This window comes from Budorcas taxicolor, chromosome 9 (assembly GCF_023091745.1).
Source record: "Budorcas taxicolor isolate Tak-1 chromosome 9, Takin1.1, whole genome shotgun sequence".
Taxonomy (NCBI): domain Eukaryota; kingdom Metazoa; phylum Chordata; class Mammalia; order Artiodactyla; family Bovidae; genus Budorcas; species Budorcas taxicolor.
The window spans coordinates 14,400,177-14,416,781 of record NC_068918.1 but is presented as its reverse complement, the minus strand read 5'-3'; the positions used below and the strand labels follow the sequence as shown (position 1 = coordinate 14,416,781).

General features: G+C 41.6%; 1 protein-coding gene across 1 annotated transcript in view; it reads left to right on the top strand.

The window, feature by feature from the left end:
* Positions 1-2,082, top strand: part of UBE3D (ubiquitin protein ligase E3D) — a 159,919-nt gene extending 157,837 nt beyond the window's left edge. Inside the window, exon 10 of the mRNA XM_052645928.1 lies at positions 1,644-2,082. Within this exon, the coding sequence (XP_052501888.1) occupies positions 1,644-1,664 (21 nt within the window). The 3' untranslated portion in view covers positions 1,665-2,082. The remainder of the gene's footprint in view (positions 1-1,643) is intronic.
* Positions 2,083-16,605: the final 14,523 nt, after the last annotated feature.

Here is a 16,605-nt window from a genome sequence, read left to right as displayed (position 1 = left end):
GCAAAATTGTCCCAAGTAGAGGACCACTGATCCGTGTGGTTCTAGGGCGAAAGTTCTTAAAACCGTTTTTATGACAACATTTGTCACCATCAGTTATTCTAAGTAGTTCCTGGTTGGAATACTCCATGACCTTGCGGCTCTCAGAATTCAGAAAGGGATGACTGGTTTTCAGCCACCATCTTTCTGTCTCTGAGTATCAGCAGTGGCATTGGCTTCTTGGGAAGGTCCCTGTGAACTGTTGTTGAAGAAGCAGAGTCTCCCAACAGAGATACTGACCACAGTGAGCCAGAAGTCAGACTCAGTAACCCCTGAAACTCCTTCCTGGGATTCTGTGATCATCCCCTAAAGGGCCCATCTGGTCTCTCTTCAGCAGCCCCTTCTCATCTGAACATTCATGGGCTTCTAATATCTGTCACCAGCTGAGAGGCCAGGGAGAGAAACACAAGTGTCTTCATAACTGTTATCACAGACTCTTGACTTTAAGCCCTTGACGTTTGCACCAGTTGTCCAAGTTTACATTTTCTGTAAGAAGAGGTGAGCTCATGTCCTTCTACTCTGCTATCTATCTCCTCCCCACCCCACGTTTATATTTTATTTAGGAATCTTAACCTTTCTTCTTTGCCTGCTCCTTCAACTTTGTTCTCACTGCAGAACTTGATAGAAAAACTCAGCTGGAAGTTGATACGGAAACACAGCAGGGGCTTTTCTCACCAGCATCGTATGAAGAGTAACATCCTTCTGAATCACTTGACGAAAAGCAGATGCCTTCTGCCCTTGCACGAACGACTCTTTGCTTTTCCTTTCCCCTTAACAGGGCTCATTAAATACACACCTCCTTTGACTGCGTTTGGGGACTTAAGTACCAGCTGTCCAAGAGTGGAATATTTTCGCTTCTGTTGCTCACTCCTTCCCCCCAAAAATGGCCCAGGACAAACTTCCACATCTTTATCTCCGACTGTGTGCTGCTCTCTTCCAGATGCTGTCACTGTCCGCAATTTATTATCACCCCTGAACTAGAACTTTCAGAGCATTTATGGTTGACTTTATTATATTTGTTTCATAATTATCCAAAACTATTGAGAAATTTGATGCATTTGATCTGGGCCTTATTAAATAGTCTGAAATAATTTTTTATCTATATGAATTAAATTTTTTGAAACAACTGAATTTTAAGATAACTTGCACTGACAAGCCCATGTATATAGTTCAATGTGGTTAAAAGCATTGGCATGACTGGAAGAGAGATTAGTGTAATTAACAATCATGACAAGAACCTGGAATTGCCCAGGAGTCTTCAGGATTTGGAAGTCTGTTCACAGAAGATCCAAAGCAGCTGTTTGAACCAATGGGAACAAGAACTGGATTACTTCATGGCAGTACAATGTTAGTGTCAACTTAAACTTAATTTTTTTTTCCCTTTAAAGTGCACGTGAATTATTTTAATTACTGTATGGTTTATTTATGAAAGAACTAATTGGCTCCCTCTAAAATAGCAGTATCTGGCCCAACCAGGAGTCATTTTTCTTTGTAGACCAGCTAGCCAGCCTTACTGACCAGACTTACCTGATCCAGGTTTGATGTGCACTCAGCCATTTTATCACATTATATAAGGAAAGCACTGTGGGTTTTTCTTCCTTTTCCAGGTGGCCTTTTTGAAGATGTAGCCAAGGGAGTCGACACATTCCTCTGCACAGCACGGGGTGCGCCGGCAGCCAGCAGTCAGCACAGTGGGCAGCAGTTACAGAGACAAGAACCTGGCTACAGAAAGAACAGGGCGCTGCAGTTCTGAGTTTCCTTGCTTGCATCTGTTCTCTAAGAGAAGAGTTAACTTTAAATCTCTGAAATACCGAGGCTGTGCAGAAAGTCATAGTAGCAGGTTGAGAGATAAGTATAGAATTTTCATCTCTGTTTCCCACCGAGAGGAACATTCAGATATGTGCTGTGTCAGCACCACCTGGAGAGAGAGAGCTGGCGGAGACCCATCTGTCCTGTGTGGAGGCAGCGAGGGGCTTCGCTGGTGGAATTGAATGTTAGCTGCTGTAAATCTTAGAACATAAACTTCCAGAGAACTTCTCAGATTTGTTTTAAAAAAATTTTTTTAAGAAAATATGGAACTTCTGTATACCTTATTCAGAGGAGATGCTCAGTAAATAAATGTCTGTTGAATGCCTGATTGTCAAATTAAAGGGTTTCCCATTTATGCAAAACTGCTTGTGTTCCTTTTCTTCTTTAATTCCTTTACCATTACCAAGTACGCTGCAGATGAAGAAATATACCTCACTGGCCTCCTGTTCCAGAGTTGTCTGAGTCCTTGTGCTGGAGCGTGTGGTAAGGGAACCGCTGAGAATGACAGAGCTGGAGGGGGTCCTACAGGGCGCAGGACCACCCCTCGTCTTAGGGAGAAGGTTTGAGACTTGCCTGTCATCTCACAGGAGGAGCCACCTCGGCGCTGGAGGTAGGCAGATTCTTCTGCCCACTCCTTATGTAGGAGGACAGTCTCTGGATCTGCAGCTCTACCTGCTTCTCTCACCAAGCCTGTTTGCTACCAAACTCACCTTAGGCTGCTCACTGCTTGAAAGTCAACACTCCAGAGACAAGCATTGATTGGAACGGAAAACCTCCTTTATTCATGAGGCTGGCAACCTGAGGAGGTGGCGGACTCATGTCCAAAAACCAACTCCAAAGATGCCGCTCGACCATTGAAGTTTTTAGAATCATTTGGGGAGGAGGTCAGAGTCTTCTTTATCTTCCCACACATGCAGACTTTCTTCTGACTGGCCGTTGGTGAGGTAACAAGGCTGTGCTCCAAGAATCTTGTGCTCGCTCTGGGGTTCCCATCCCCCACCAGGATGGGGCCTTTAGTTTCTGCGTGTGTGCGTGCTTAGCCACTCAGTCATGTCCAACTATGTGTGACCCTATGAACTGTAGCCTGCCAGGCTCCTCTGTCCTTGGGATTCTCTAGGCAAGAATACTGGTATGGGTTGGCAGTGCCCTTCTCCAGGAGATCTTCCTGACCCAGGGATCGAACCCACGTCTCTTTTGTCTCCTGCATTGGCAGACGGGTTCTTGACCACTCATGCCACCGAGGAAGCCCTTTGTTCCTGCAGAAGAACTCAAGCATGTTGTTATGTATGTCCCTTCAGAAGGAACTAGGATCCTGCTCTAATCGCTGCACTGTATCTTCTTGATGGGTCCTCCTTAGTTTCTGCATTCCTTCCCTTCTCTGATGAGAAATTGAATCTGCCCTTTGGAGTTCAGGGAAGGTCAAGGAGGCTGAATGAAGCCTATACCCTATGAACAAGAAACTGGAGACAAGGAAAGAAGTTGTATCCAGGAAGGCCCCACAGAGCCCTCCTCTGATTCATACTGGCACTAATTCTACCCTGTGGACTATCTAATACCTTTTTACTCAAAAATTTCCCTGTCTCCTAATTTTCTAACACCCTTAACACAGGAGTCACTGGCACGGTAATTTAGTGAACCTTTCATAGCTTCTTCTTCCTTGTAGTTTAACCAAAACAGGGGTCCTACTAGCAGAGCAGTGGTGTAGCACTCTTAATGGTGCAGCTGGTGGACATAGGAATAAAAACCCCGTTTTTGATCCTGCAGAGTCATTTTATTAAGCACAGTTTGAAGCACTGTAGTTCTCAGTATTTTTTCCAAGACTCACGGTCATAAAGGAAAATTGGTTTGACTTCACTTACACTACTCAGCTGCCACACACCTCAGTGACTTTCAGTGCTTTAGATTTCTACCTGTCATTATAGAACAGAGTTTCTCAACCTTAGTACTATTTACATTTGAAGCTGAATAAGTTTTTGTTGTGGAAGACTGTCCTCTTCTGTAGGGAGGAGAAACTTTTTTCTATACACTTCTAAGTTCAGTGGTTAGGGCTTGCAAATCAAGCTGAGAAAAGACAGATTAATGACAGAAATAAAACCAATTTAATTACATACATCTGAACAGAAGTTTAACAAAGAAATGAGGCTTTAGGAAGTGACCAGATGATTGAGATTTATATACCATCTTAGACAAAGAGAAGGGAGTTTAAGGCTTCTGGGCAGGGGGCATTAAGTTCTAGGAAGGTGAGGGGAAGAAATATATCATAAACATGTTGTCTTGTGCAGATAATGACAATAAGAGTTGTCCAGCTGTGGCTCTTTTCCTGGTTCAGAGACACTTTTACAAATGGAAATTTCCTTTTGTGAATGTAAATTTCCTTTACATATGGGGAAATTTATATTTTTACTCAGTTAAAGAGAGATTAAAAAGCTTTTCTTGCCTCTGCCGGTTCTCAGTTGTCTTTAGCTCAAAATAATCCTGATGCCATAGTGGGATATTTGGGGTAACATATTCTGGTGCCCTTCAGTGGACTGGAGAATGTTTAGCAGCATTCCTGGCCTCCACATGCCAGTTGCCCCCTACCCTAGCTGTGACAACAAAAAATGTCTGCAGACATTGCCTTAGTGGCTGAAAAAACATGTGAAAGTGAAGTCGCTCAGTCATGTCTTGACTCTTTGCGACCCCATGGACTGTATACCACGCTCCTCCATCCGTGGGATTTTCCAGGCAAGAATACTGGAGTGGGTTGCCATTTCCTTCTCCAGGAGATATTCCCGACCCAGGGATTAAATTTAGAGGCTGAAGTTGACCTCAGTTTAGAGCCACTGCTCTTGAGGCTGTGTCATGAAAATGAGATTTGGTGGTTCCCTATAGCGGTGCATCATCAGTGACACAGTCATTACAAACCCTGAGTCTTTTTCTGGCACATGACCTGGTTTTAGTATACTATTGTTTATGCAGATAAACACTGCTGCTGAATACCTTTGTGTGACTATTTCTTAAGAGTTCAGTTTATTTTTACCTAATTGTTGGAGATTGGAATAAATTTGATGACGCAATGGAATAAATTAGATGTGCCTGGAGCAGAATTCCCTTGAGATAGTTTTTCTTCCTCTGGAAATGAAAGGAACTGTTTCCATACTGATACTTGTTTACAGTTTAGATGGTGAAGGTGATCATGATTTCAAAGATAACTTTGAGAAACATACCCCATAGAAAGAGGGTAAGCCTTCTCTCTGAAGGCGAGAAGGAGAGCCTTGAAATAAGGCATGGCTCGTTTCTATAGGCTGAATAATTTCATAGTCTAGTGAATGGGGAGATTTTTCCAGTTATTTTGGGGAAGGGGCAGAGATTTCCGGAAATGGCAGAAATGGAGCCACCACCCATTTGGGGCCTTGTACGGTCAGCCTCAAGCTTCCCTGGTGGCTGATCCTTTTCTTCATTGGCAAAGAATCTGCCTGCAATGCAAGATATGTGGGTTTGATCCCTGTGTCAGGAAGTTCCCCGGGAGAGGGAAATGGCAACCCTCTCCAGTATTCTTGCCTGGGGAAATTCCATGATCAGAGGAGCCTGGCGGGCTACAGTCCTTGAGCTCTCAAAAGAGTTGGACACAATTAGGGACTAAACAACAACAATAACCATGGTCAGCCTCAAAACTGTCATGGTGCTGGTAAGTGTGTTGTTTAGCATATGCTAATATATTATAATGAGCATTTTAATGAGGCTCCAGGTCTACTAGACGTCAAATCTTCTGCCATCTTGGACCCAGTTGGTTCTAACCAGTTTTTGCCATGTTCTGTAGCCATGTCATTCTTCTAAAGGTTGTGACCTGCTCCCCTCCCTCCTGTTTTGGAGTGGCTTTGAGAGGCAGGAGCAAGAGGAGGGGCCACACACACACACACACACACAGGGACGATTTCTGTCCACACACTACACTTACATGGGTGAAGTTGTATCTATCATGTCACCTGCAATCTTGAGATGATGAAGCTCTCAACTGAAGCTCAGTCAGTCTCCATTGGTTCTCCCAATGGAGGGAAAGGTCCGCACAACTGTGCCAGTGTCCAGAGTGAGCTATTCTCGTCTAGTCACTGGGTAGGTCCGAGAATGACATGTCTAAACCTGGGAGAGTCTGTTTTGGGGGGCCAAGGAGGGTGGGGAAAGAAGGGAAGTGGGATCTTTTCTGTCTTTCTTTTATACAGGGAAAATTGGAGGTCGGTGTGTGAGAGAGAAAGAAAAATATCCAGCATCAGAGATCTACATTTGGTAAACCACATTAAGAAGACTATGAGAATTGAAACATGCTGTACAGCCTTAATGGTGGCCCTTAAGGATTCATTCCACATTAGCCTCCTGTGTCTTGGGAATACAATTCCAGACCTTATACTGTAGTATTCCTAGATAATGGTACAGAGAATTTTGTGACACTAATTAGAGGCTACCAAGGACCAGAAGCATAGTGCAATATCAATTCCCAGCCCATCTTTTACACCTCTAAAAACTTAAACCTAAGTTGTGAATGAAGATCAAAAAGCATCGCTCACCTACTAAGGTTAAGTGGTAACACACTGCAGTCACACCCTGAGAGGAATTCAGGGTGAAAACCAAAATGAGGTACTCTGAGCTTTGGACGAGCAGGTCCCTTAGAAACTTAGATGTATATCTCAGGAAGGAATTTTTTTTTTTTTTTCCTGGCTGTGCAACATGTGGGGACTTAGTTCCCCAACCAGGAATCAAACCTGTGTCCCCTGCATTGGAAGCATGGAGTTTTAGCCATCGGGCCACCTGGGAAGTCCCAGGAAGAACTTTAACAAACCAGATGCTTTCATCTTTCCATACATAGTTCAGTTCAGTTCAGTTCAGTCGCTCCGTCATGTCCAACTCTTTGCGACCCCATGAATCGCAGCACGCCAGGCCTCCCTGTCCATCACCAACTTCCAGAGTTCACTCAGACTCATGTCCATCGAGTTGGTGATGCCATCCAGCCATCTCATCCTCTGTTGTCCCCTTCTCCTCCTGCCTCCAATCCTTCCCAGCATCAGAGTCTTTTCCAGTGAGTCAACTCTTTGTGCATGAGGTGGCCAAAGTACTGGAGTTTCAGCTTTAGCATCAGTCCTTCCAAAGAACACCCAGGACTGATCTCCTTTAGGATGGACTGGTTGGATCTCCTTGCAGTCCAAGGGACTCTCAAGAGTCTTCTCCAACACCACAGTTCAAACGCATCAATTCTTCGGCGCTCAGCCTTCTTCACAGTCCAACTCTCACATCTGTGCATGACCACAGTCCAACTCTCACATCCACACATGACCACAGGAAAAACCATAGGGAAGCAGTGAATCATGAACCCAAGATGCCTGTTCTTTGCAATTAGCAGTAATCTTTTACTAAGATGCGTGCTTGACTACATGTATTCCCTCACCATAAGTCACATATAAACAGGACTTTCCCCTACCTCTCTGAAGCAGTTTCCTTGGAAGTAACTGAGTAGCTGTCTTCTGGACTATAGTCCTCAATAAGACCCTGAGTAAAACTTCAGCAAACAACCCTTATGGTCTGTGTTTTTCTTTAAGTTAAAGTGGTTATCTGTTAACTTAAATAAGTGGCTTTGTGAACCTATTCTCACCTAGTGTAATTACAGTTCATATACCCTGTTGAACATTTCTATTGGCCACTCATTTTGCAAACCAGCTTCTGAACTTTGTTCATTTAACATGCATTTATGCAACGCCTTCTACTGATACATGCAGAACACGGTTATGGATACAACAGAATCAATAAAACAAAGTCCCTGCTCTCATAGAGCTCTCATGCGGGAGCTGACCCAAAAAAAAGTACTGCTGCTGCTGCTGCTAAGTCACTTCAGTCATGTCCGACTCTCTGTGACCCCATAGACGGCAGCCCGCCAGGCTCCCCCATCCCTGGGATTCTCCAGGCAAGAATACTGTCTCCAATGCATGAAAGTGAAAAGTGAAAGGGAAGTCGCTCACTTGTGTCTGACTCCCAGTGACCCCACGGACTGCAGCCTACCAGCCTCCTCCGTCCATGGGATTTTCCAAGCAAGAGTACTGGAGTGGGTTGCCATTGCCTTCTCTGAAAAAAAAGTACTATATGTTATTATAAAATACTGTGTTAAGTTATGTTATGGCACTTCCCAGGTGGTGCTAGTGGTAAAGAACCCACCTGCCAATGCAGGAGATGTAAGAGACTCAGGTTTGATCCTTGGGTCAGGAAGATCCGCTGCAGAAGGAAATGGCAACCCATTCCAGTATTCTTGCCTGGGAAATCCCATGGATAGAGGAACCTGGTGGGCCACAGTGCATAGGATCACAGTCAGAGAGGACTGAAGCAACTTAGCACATATGCACATGTTATATTGTACAGCAGTATAATTTTTAAAAATAATAAGTACAATAAGAGAAAACTGGATAAAGGGAGAGTGAAGGGAGGTGCAAGTTGAGCCTAAAATGTACAAAATGTTTCGACTCTATTAGGACTGACTGTGGAGATACATTGTTAAATGCCAGCAAATGGAGTAGAAACCACAACCATATATCTGTTGCCAAAAGTGGCTTGGCTAAACAAGGATACACCTGGATATTAGCAAAGCTTGTTTGATTCCATTGATTACAGAAGAGCTGACTAGAACCCAGATGTAACTGGGTTTGTAGTAACCACTTTGGTAATTAAACCCATCAGTAAGCCCTTGTAATAAAAAGTGCTGACAAGGTTAAATGGTTTTGCCTGATAGATAAAGCCAGGCTAGTTGCTGACCCTGGAACATTTGTTTTTGTTCTTAGTGTATAACAAAGATTAATTGGGTTTGTGTTTTGTTGGAATTCAGGATGTGGGGATGAGTGGTACATCTTATTCTGCAGTTAGAAAAGCTTTAACATTTATCTTACAAATCAGAGGCAGGGGTACATTGCTTATCTAAACCATTATCAGTTCAGTTCAGTTCAGTCGCTCCGTCGTGTCCAATTTTGCAACCCCATGAATTGCAGCACGCCAGGCCCCTCTGTCCAGCACCAGCTCCCGGAGTCCACTCAAACTTATGTCCATCAAGTCGGTGATACCATCCAGCCATCTCATCCTCTGTCATCCCCTTCTCCTCCTGCCCCGGATCCCTCCCAGCATCAGGGTCTTTTCCAGTGAGTCAACTCTTCACATGAGGTGGCCAAAGTACTGGAGTTTCAGCTTCAGCATCAGTCCTTCCAGTGAACACCCAGGACTGATTTCCTTTAGGATGGACTGGTTGGATCTCCTTGCAGTCCAAGGGACTCTCAAGAGTCTTCTCCAACACCACAGTTCAAAAGCATCAATTCTTTGGCGCTCAGCTTTCTTCACAGTCCAACTCTCACATCCATACATGACCACTGGAAAAACCATAGCCTTGACTAGATGGACCTTTGTTGGCAAAGTAATGTCTCTGCTTTTGAATATGCTATGTAGGTTGGTCATAACTTTCCTTCCAAGGAGTAAGTGTCTTTTAATTTCATGGCTGCAATCACCATCTACAGTGATTTTGGAGCCCCAAAAATAAAGTCTGACATTGTTTCCACTTTTCCCCCATCTATTTCCCATGAAGTGATGGGACCAGATGCCATGATCTTTGTTTTCTGAATGTTGAGCTTTAAGCCAACTTTTTCACTCTCCTCTTTCACTTTCATCAAGAGGCTTTTGAGTTCCTCTTCACTTTCTGCCATAAGGGTGGTGTCATCTGCATATCTGAGGTTATTGATCTTTCTCCCAGCAATCTTGATTCCAGCTTGTGCTTCTTCCACCCAGCATTTCTCATGATGTACTCTGCATAGAAGTTAAATAAGCAGGGTGACAATATACAGCCTTGACGTATTCCTTTTCCTATTTGGAACCAGTCTGTTGTTCCATGTCCAGTTCTAACTGTTGCTTCCTGACCTGCATATAGGTTTCTCAAGAGGCAGGTCAGGTGGTCTGGTATTCCCATCTCTTTCCGAATTTTCCACAGTTTATTGTGATCCACAGAGTTAAAGGCTTTGGCATAGTCAAGAAAGCAGAAATAGATGTTTTTCTGGAACTCTCTTGCTTTTTCCTAAACCGTTATATGCATTCTTAAATATAATCTTAATTCTCAACAACAGTCAGTGTGACTTTATATAAAAATTTCTCTTTGTTTGCCTCTTGAGATACTTCAAGCTTTTATCTGTTGACTGGAGCTCACCATTCCTTAATCTGGGAGAAAAAGTTGCAGGGACTTAGATGGAAATAAGTTATTTTAAGAGATAATTTCTCTAGTTTTAAGAAGAATAACAAGAGAAACCCTTGATCAAAACATGTTTAAAAGCATCCAAACTATACTATTTTCTTTATTTAAAAAATGAGTCCATTTTTATTGATAAATAGACAAAACGAATTTGTTCTCAATCCTGTTATGGATAAATTAAGAAACCCATTTTCAAGACTTCACATTTGTTCTAGGGTCCTTGGACTACAAGGCACAATTAGAGTGCAGGATTTGTGTCCCCTTTCTGCCTTGTGAGGTAAGGTAATTTATCTGTGACCTTCCACAGCCTTTCTTTAATATTTTTATTTGATCTCTTAACATTTCATAGATTAAAACTTTTTCCTGCTATTTTATTACTTGTTTTGTAGGCCAAAAAAAAAAAAAAAAAAAAAGATAAGAATCTTTATGGCCAAAATTTGTTTATATACACTCTATCAGTATATTGGATGCAGATTTCAATACATCTGCTAAAAAGACCCAAATCGGGAATACCATAAAATGAGTAACCTAATTGAAAACCATTGCAGCCGTAAACTACCTATTGCAATTTCTGGCTGAACCTTTTCTAAAGGTTTTTCAAAAAAAGTACAACTTGTTACCCTTTGCCCAGAACCCTCCCAGGCTTCAGGAGGCCATGGCAGGCTTTCTGCAGACTTAAGCTGGGAAAGGAATTATAGAAACAAAGCATTCTGTAAGTGCTGATATAATAATGGAATCTCTATTTCTCCACTGAGTCTTAGGAAACCAGTGTTTGGAAACAGGACACAGATCTCTGACCTGTATTTCCCTTTACACTTCCCACCACCACCACCCTCTCATTTCTCCCTAAGGAGTACTGTTTCCAGGAAAACGAGCCAAAAGCACCTGCCTTGGTTACCCTTACATATACTCCCTTCCAGAATCAAGACTTAGGGTTGGAAACTGGTGTGGCCTCTTCACATGAAGCTTTCTCTTCATAGGATGGTGAGAGTACAAAATCAGTCACCATTAGTTTTATGTTCCATAATAAAGGCCATGTTGGGCTTCCCCAGTAGCTCAGAGGTAAAGATTTCCACTAAAGCCCATACCGGGCTTCCCTGGTGGCTCAGCAGTAAAGATTTGCCTACAATACAGGAGCCACAGGAGACGCAGGGTCGATCCCCGGGTTGGGAAGATCCCCTGGAGGAGGGCGTGGCAACCCATTCCAGTATTCTTGCCTCGAAAATCCCTTAGACAAGAGGAGCTTGGTAGGCTACAGTCCATAGGGTCACAAAGAGTCAGACATGCCTGAAGCGACTTAGCATGCACACGTGCACAGTAGTACATATTGTACTCAGAAAGTATACCATCTACTTTAAATTTTGGAAAAAAGTTACTCATTTGCAGCTCCAACCTCTACAAATATTCTGAATAATAAACTTGACAAAGGGCACTATAAATCCTCTCACTTGTTCATATGATTACAAAGTTTAGTGCAAATGTTAAGAAAGATTTCTTGAAATAATGTACCTAAAGTAACAAAGGGATTGAATTAAATTTCCACATTTTAATTCAATTAAATCTGAGAAGCAATGTCAAGAAAAAAGAAAAACTGGCCAAGGTTCTTTCTCATCTAGCATGGCAGAGTATGCTGTTTTATTTTAACAAAAATAAGTTGAAACATATTTCTAAATTTTTGTAAAGAAATCACAAGCAAATTGAAAATATATGTGTTAGAAATCACTAGAGGAAAAGAAGAGACTTGATCAATAAAACACATTCCCTGTGTATCTTTTCAACCCTGTGATAATTGTTCAAGGCAATTTTAGAAAACACTTGTATTTATGTGTTCCTTTGCTTTGTTCTGTCAAACCAGGATTTCTTCTCCATAACATCTGCTGCCTGGGGCACATTTGATGGTTGTATTTCTTTCATAATCAACAGAGTCTCTTTGAGTGCATACTGTCCTGAGACCTTCTTTGGAAAGGATTAACATTTAGAATGGGAGGTGAGAAAAAGCACCTGAGAAGAGAGCCCCACAAAGTGGTAAGTGATGATACCAAACCACTGGTACAGACCACAGTGGCTGTAGGAGTCCAGAGAGCCCCCTCCCGATGCACATGGCTAAGGGAGATGAGCTTGTTGGATGAGGCAGGCTTTGATGGGGGCTTTAAGCGATCATTAAGAGTTGTAAGGACAGGAAGATGAAGACACCCAAGAAGAAGAGCATTTCAGGGTGGTAAGAACATTTGGCTAGACTGGAGGAGTTGAGATGGGGAGTGAATGATAAGACAGAAAAAGAGTTCTTGTTAGTTTGTATTAGTAGAAAGCACTGAAGGCCATCACGAAACCAGAGAATCTCCCCCATGACTTTGCAGGACTGAGCACAGCACGGTTAAGGGACACATTTGTCTTTTGTGCCTCTGAAGGCCTTTTGAGCCCTGAGATTCAGCGGCAGTGTTTAACAGTGAAAGGGCACTCGAGTCTGACTGCCTGGTTGAAATGTCCCCTGTGAAATCATGAGAAAGTTACTAACTTCATCTTTATTTTTTGTTTCATTTCAAATTTGGAACATAGTTGATTTACCATGTTGTGTTAGTTTCAGGTGTACAAGAAAGTGAGTCAGTTATACACATACATATACCCACTCTTTTTTCGATTCTTTTCCCATATAAGCCATTATGGAGTATTGAGTAGAGTTACTTGTACTATACGGTAGGTCCTTGATTATCTATTTTTATTTATTTATTTATTTATTTTTGATTATCTATTGTATATATAGCAGTATGTATGCGTCAACCCCAGTTCCAGTTTATCCCTCCCCTTGTTCCACTCGGTAACCGTAAGTTTGTTTTCTTCATCTGTAACTCTCTTTCTGTTTGGTAGGTTACGTTCATTTGTAGCCTTTGAAGATTCAGCATATAACCAATGTCATATGACATTTTTCTTGCTCTGTCTTTCTTCACTTAGTTTGGCACTCTCTAGGAACCTCCACGTTGCTGCAGATGACATTATTGTGTTCTTTTTAAGGCTGAGTACTCTTCTGTTTTATATGTGTATCACATCCTCCTTATCCATCCCCCTGTTGATGGACATTCAGATTGCTTCCATGTCCTGGCTATTGTAAATAGCACTGCAGTGAACACTGGTGTATGTATTTCTTTCTAATTTTGGTTTTCTCCAAATATATGCCCAGGAATGGGATTGCTAGGTCATTTGGTAGTTCTATTTTTAGTTTTTTAAGGAACCTCCACAATGCTTTCTGTAGTGGCTTTACCCATTTACATTCCCGCCAACAGTGTAGGAGGGTTCCCATTTCTCCACATCCTTTCCAGAATTTATTGTTTGTAGACTTTGATGATGGCCATTCTGACTGGTATGAGGTGATACTATAGTTTTGATTTGCATTTCTCTAAAAATTAGCTATGTTGAACATCTTTTCATGTGATTTTTTGGCCATCTTTAGCCTCATATTCTTTTTTTTTTTTTTCCTGTGCCACATGGGAAATCTTAGATCCCCTACCAGAGATGGCACCCGTGCCGCCTGGATTGGGAGCTTGGAGTCTTAAGCACTGGACTACCAGGAAGTCCCTGCAACCTCATCTTTAAAATGAGGTACAAAAATTAGTATCTACGTCAGGAATTTTTGAGTATTACATGGGTTAACACATTCATAGTGTTTAGAATATTGCCTTGTGAACCATACATTTTAGCTGTAATTATTATTCCAAGAGTTAGCTATTCTTTGCCACTCCTCCTTCCCATTGCCTATGAAATTTATTTTCTGAAATTTTAAGCAGGAGAATGATATGATGAAGGTGATACATTAGGAAAATTAATCTGGTAGCAAAGCACCCAGTAGATTGAGAAGCAAAGGATGATCTATTGTTACAAAACAAGAAGTGGCTTTCCAATTCCCAAAAAACTGTCAAAGGACATCTTGACCATAGCAATTTTGTCAGTGCTTTTTCCTGTTCTACTCTTAATCATTTTTGAAGGCCATTAAAAGTACAGTAGGATACATCCTTTTCCATGTGCAGTCAGCTCTGATCTACCACAGTGCAGGATAACCTATTCTCGGCACTTTCACACAGGCCTTTTACAATGAGTTCTTTTTCAATATTCTCTTGCAAGCAGAAAAACTTTTGCAATAATCTTTGAGAGGAAAGGAAGCCAACCCAGAAGTTTCTAACCAGTCCAATGTGCCTTTTATATAATTTCCAGAAGTACCAGGAGTTCTTTTTTGCTGTTCAGTGTCACTGGTTCTCAGGAGAACAAGGTGAAGTCTTCATGGTGAGCAAGCCATTCTGTTATATTCTTAATTCTCTTGGGTCTTTTTCTCCCTCCCTGATGTTCAGCACCAAGCTATAGCGCTCCAGCAGTGTAAAATACTTAACCAGAAGTTAAGATGGGAAAGAAGTTGTTGAATATGTTACTAAATTTCAGAAAAGTGAGCCCTTTTCTTCTTAGAAAATAATTCAACATATTCTTGAAATGAAGTAAGACCTAATATTTGAGTAATGTAACCCTGGTGGCTCAGATGACAAAGAATCTGCCTGCAATGCAGGAGACCTGGGTTTAGTTCCTGGGTCAGGAAGATCCTCTGGAGAAGAGAATGGCTATCCACTCCAGTTTTCTTGCCTGGAGAGTTCTATGGATGGAGGAGCCTGGGGGGCTACAGTCCATGGGGTTGCAAAGAGTTGGATATGACTGAGTGACACACACACACACCTTCATATCTGTATAGTCTACTGTAGTCAGCTTCAGCATAGGGAAGCAGACAAGTGGGCTTAGATGAGTACGAGTGAACCATAATTCTCTGGTTCTTATCCTCACCTGCAGCTCCCTGGAGAATTCTACCTAAGGGGTGTTCATATGTATCACCTACAGTCTGTAACCTTCCCTGTGGCATCTCCATTTTCATTTTGTTTTATCCAGCATCGTTTGGATAATCTCCATTGCCAAGGTATCCATGGTGGGGCTGTTGAGTGTGAGTATAGTGTCTCTTTCTCCTGGATGTCCCCCATTGCAACAAAAGGGTGCAGTTGTCTTGGAAACTTGGATAAGCCATTCTCCTAAAGAAAGAGGAAAAAGTTGAATCTCTCTATTTTGTGTTACAGTTTGTGACATAAATCCCAAAGCAGTGTTTCCCTGCACCCCAGTGTCTATAGTTTGTACTTAGTGAAAATTGATTAGCAATTTTAAACATTTGAAGTCCCCATGCCATTGGCTAGACTTAAATGTTGAGTACCACACACTAAAATGCCGCTTTTGAACCAAGCCCATGTGCAGAATTTTGTTTTTGAAATGAATTTCTTCCAGGAAGTTTCTTGGCACTGTTTGAAGCTGGGACTCCAATACAGTTACATATTTTTGAGTATTCTACCCTCACTGAATTGTTATAGGCATTAACCAGTTTTTTTTCTTTCTAGTTTAAGTTTCAAGCAGTTATATAGAATTACTAAATTTGTGGATATGGCTATGGCTATGGTGAAAATTGATTGAATTCAGCTGATTTTTGCAGTTATATTCTATCCTAGGAAAGCTGTCTTCAAGAAAGAAGCGCTGTGTGATATCACTTATATGTGAAATGTAAAAATGTCAAACCTGTAAAACACAGAGTGATCAATGGTGGTCACTAGGGACTGGGCACTGGGGTAATAGGATTGTTGTTGTTTAAGGGTGCAAACTTATAAACAAGTAGTAAATAAGCCATGGAGAGCACAGTATAATGAGTAGAGATAACACTATTGTACTAATTGTGTAAGGTGATATTACTTCATTGGTGATAGTAGATAAAAATGTATCAGAGTAACATATTGCGCACCTTCATCATATCTGATGTTACACAGGTTTATTAATGTACTTTTTTAAATTAAAAGAGTATGAAAATTTTAAAAGAAGAGCCATCTTCTTTGAATCTTAGGTCATTTGATTTTGTTTTCAGAGAAAATTGCTGTGAAGCAAAAAATCTCATGTAGGGCTTCCAACTGAATGTCAAAATCAATTGATAATGATTTTTCTGTTTTATTTTGTGTAATAAAGTTAAACTGGAGTTCGAACCTTTTGAAGGCTACAAGTCCCTTGAGGGCAGGCCGAATGTTTCCTTCGTCTCCTCAACCCTGTGCTCAGCATGGTATCTCGTACAGAGAGGGCATTTATTAAGTGTTGTCATCATTAATTATGCTCTTGAGGACATTAAGATGGAAAACTGGAAAAGCTGAATCAATTGGACACAATCCTGTAATCTGAGTCAGTCCATTTTTACAAAATGTGCATCTCTGTTGAAAGCCCTTACATCCTTCAGGGCTGTTTTCGATATCAATTTCTCTTAGAAACATTTTCCTTACCAGCTCAAAAATATTCCTCTTTTGAAAATATAATTTTCAGAAGTACAGTGATTAAATCTTCGGTTCTATCATAGATGCATTTGAAGACATTAACCCATGGCTGTGAAATGCAGATGAAAATCCAATCTTGATTGAATCATATGCTCCTAGATGACTATAATGACCAGGTTTGCAAATCCATTCTATGTCCCGACT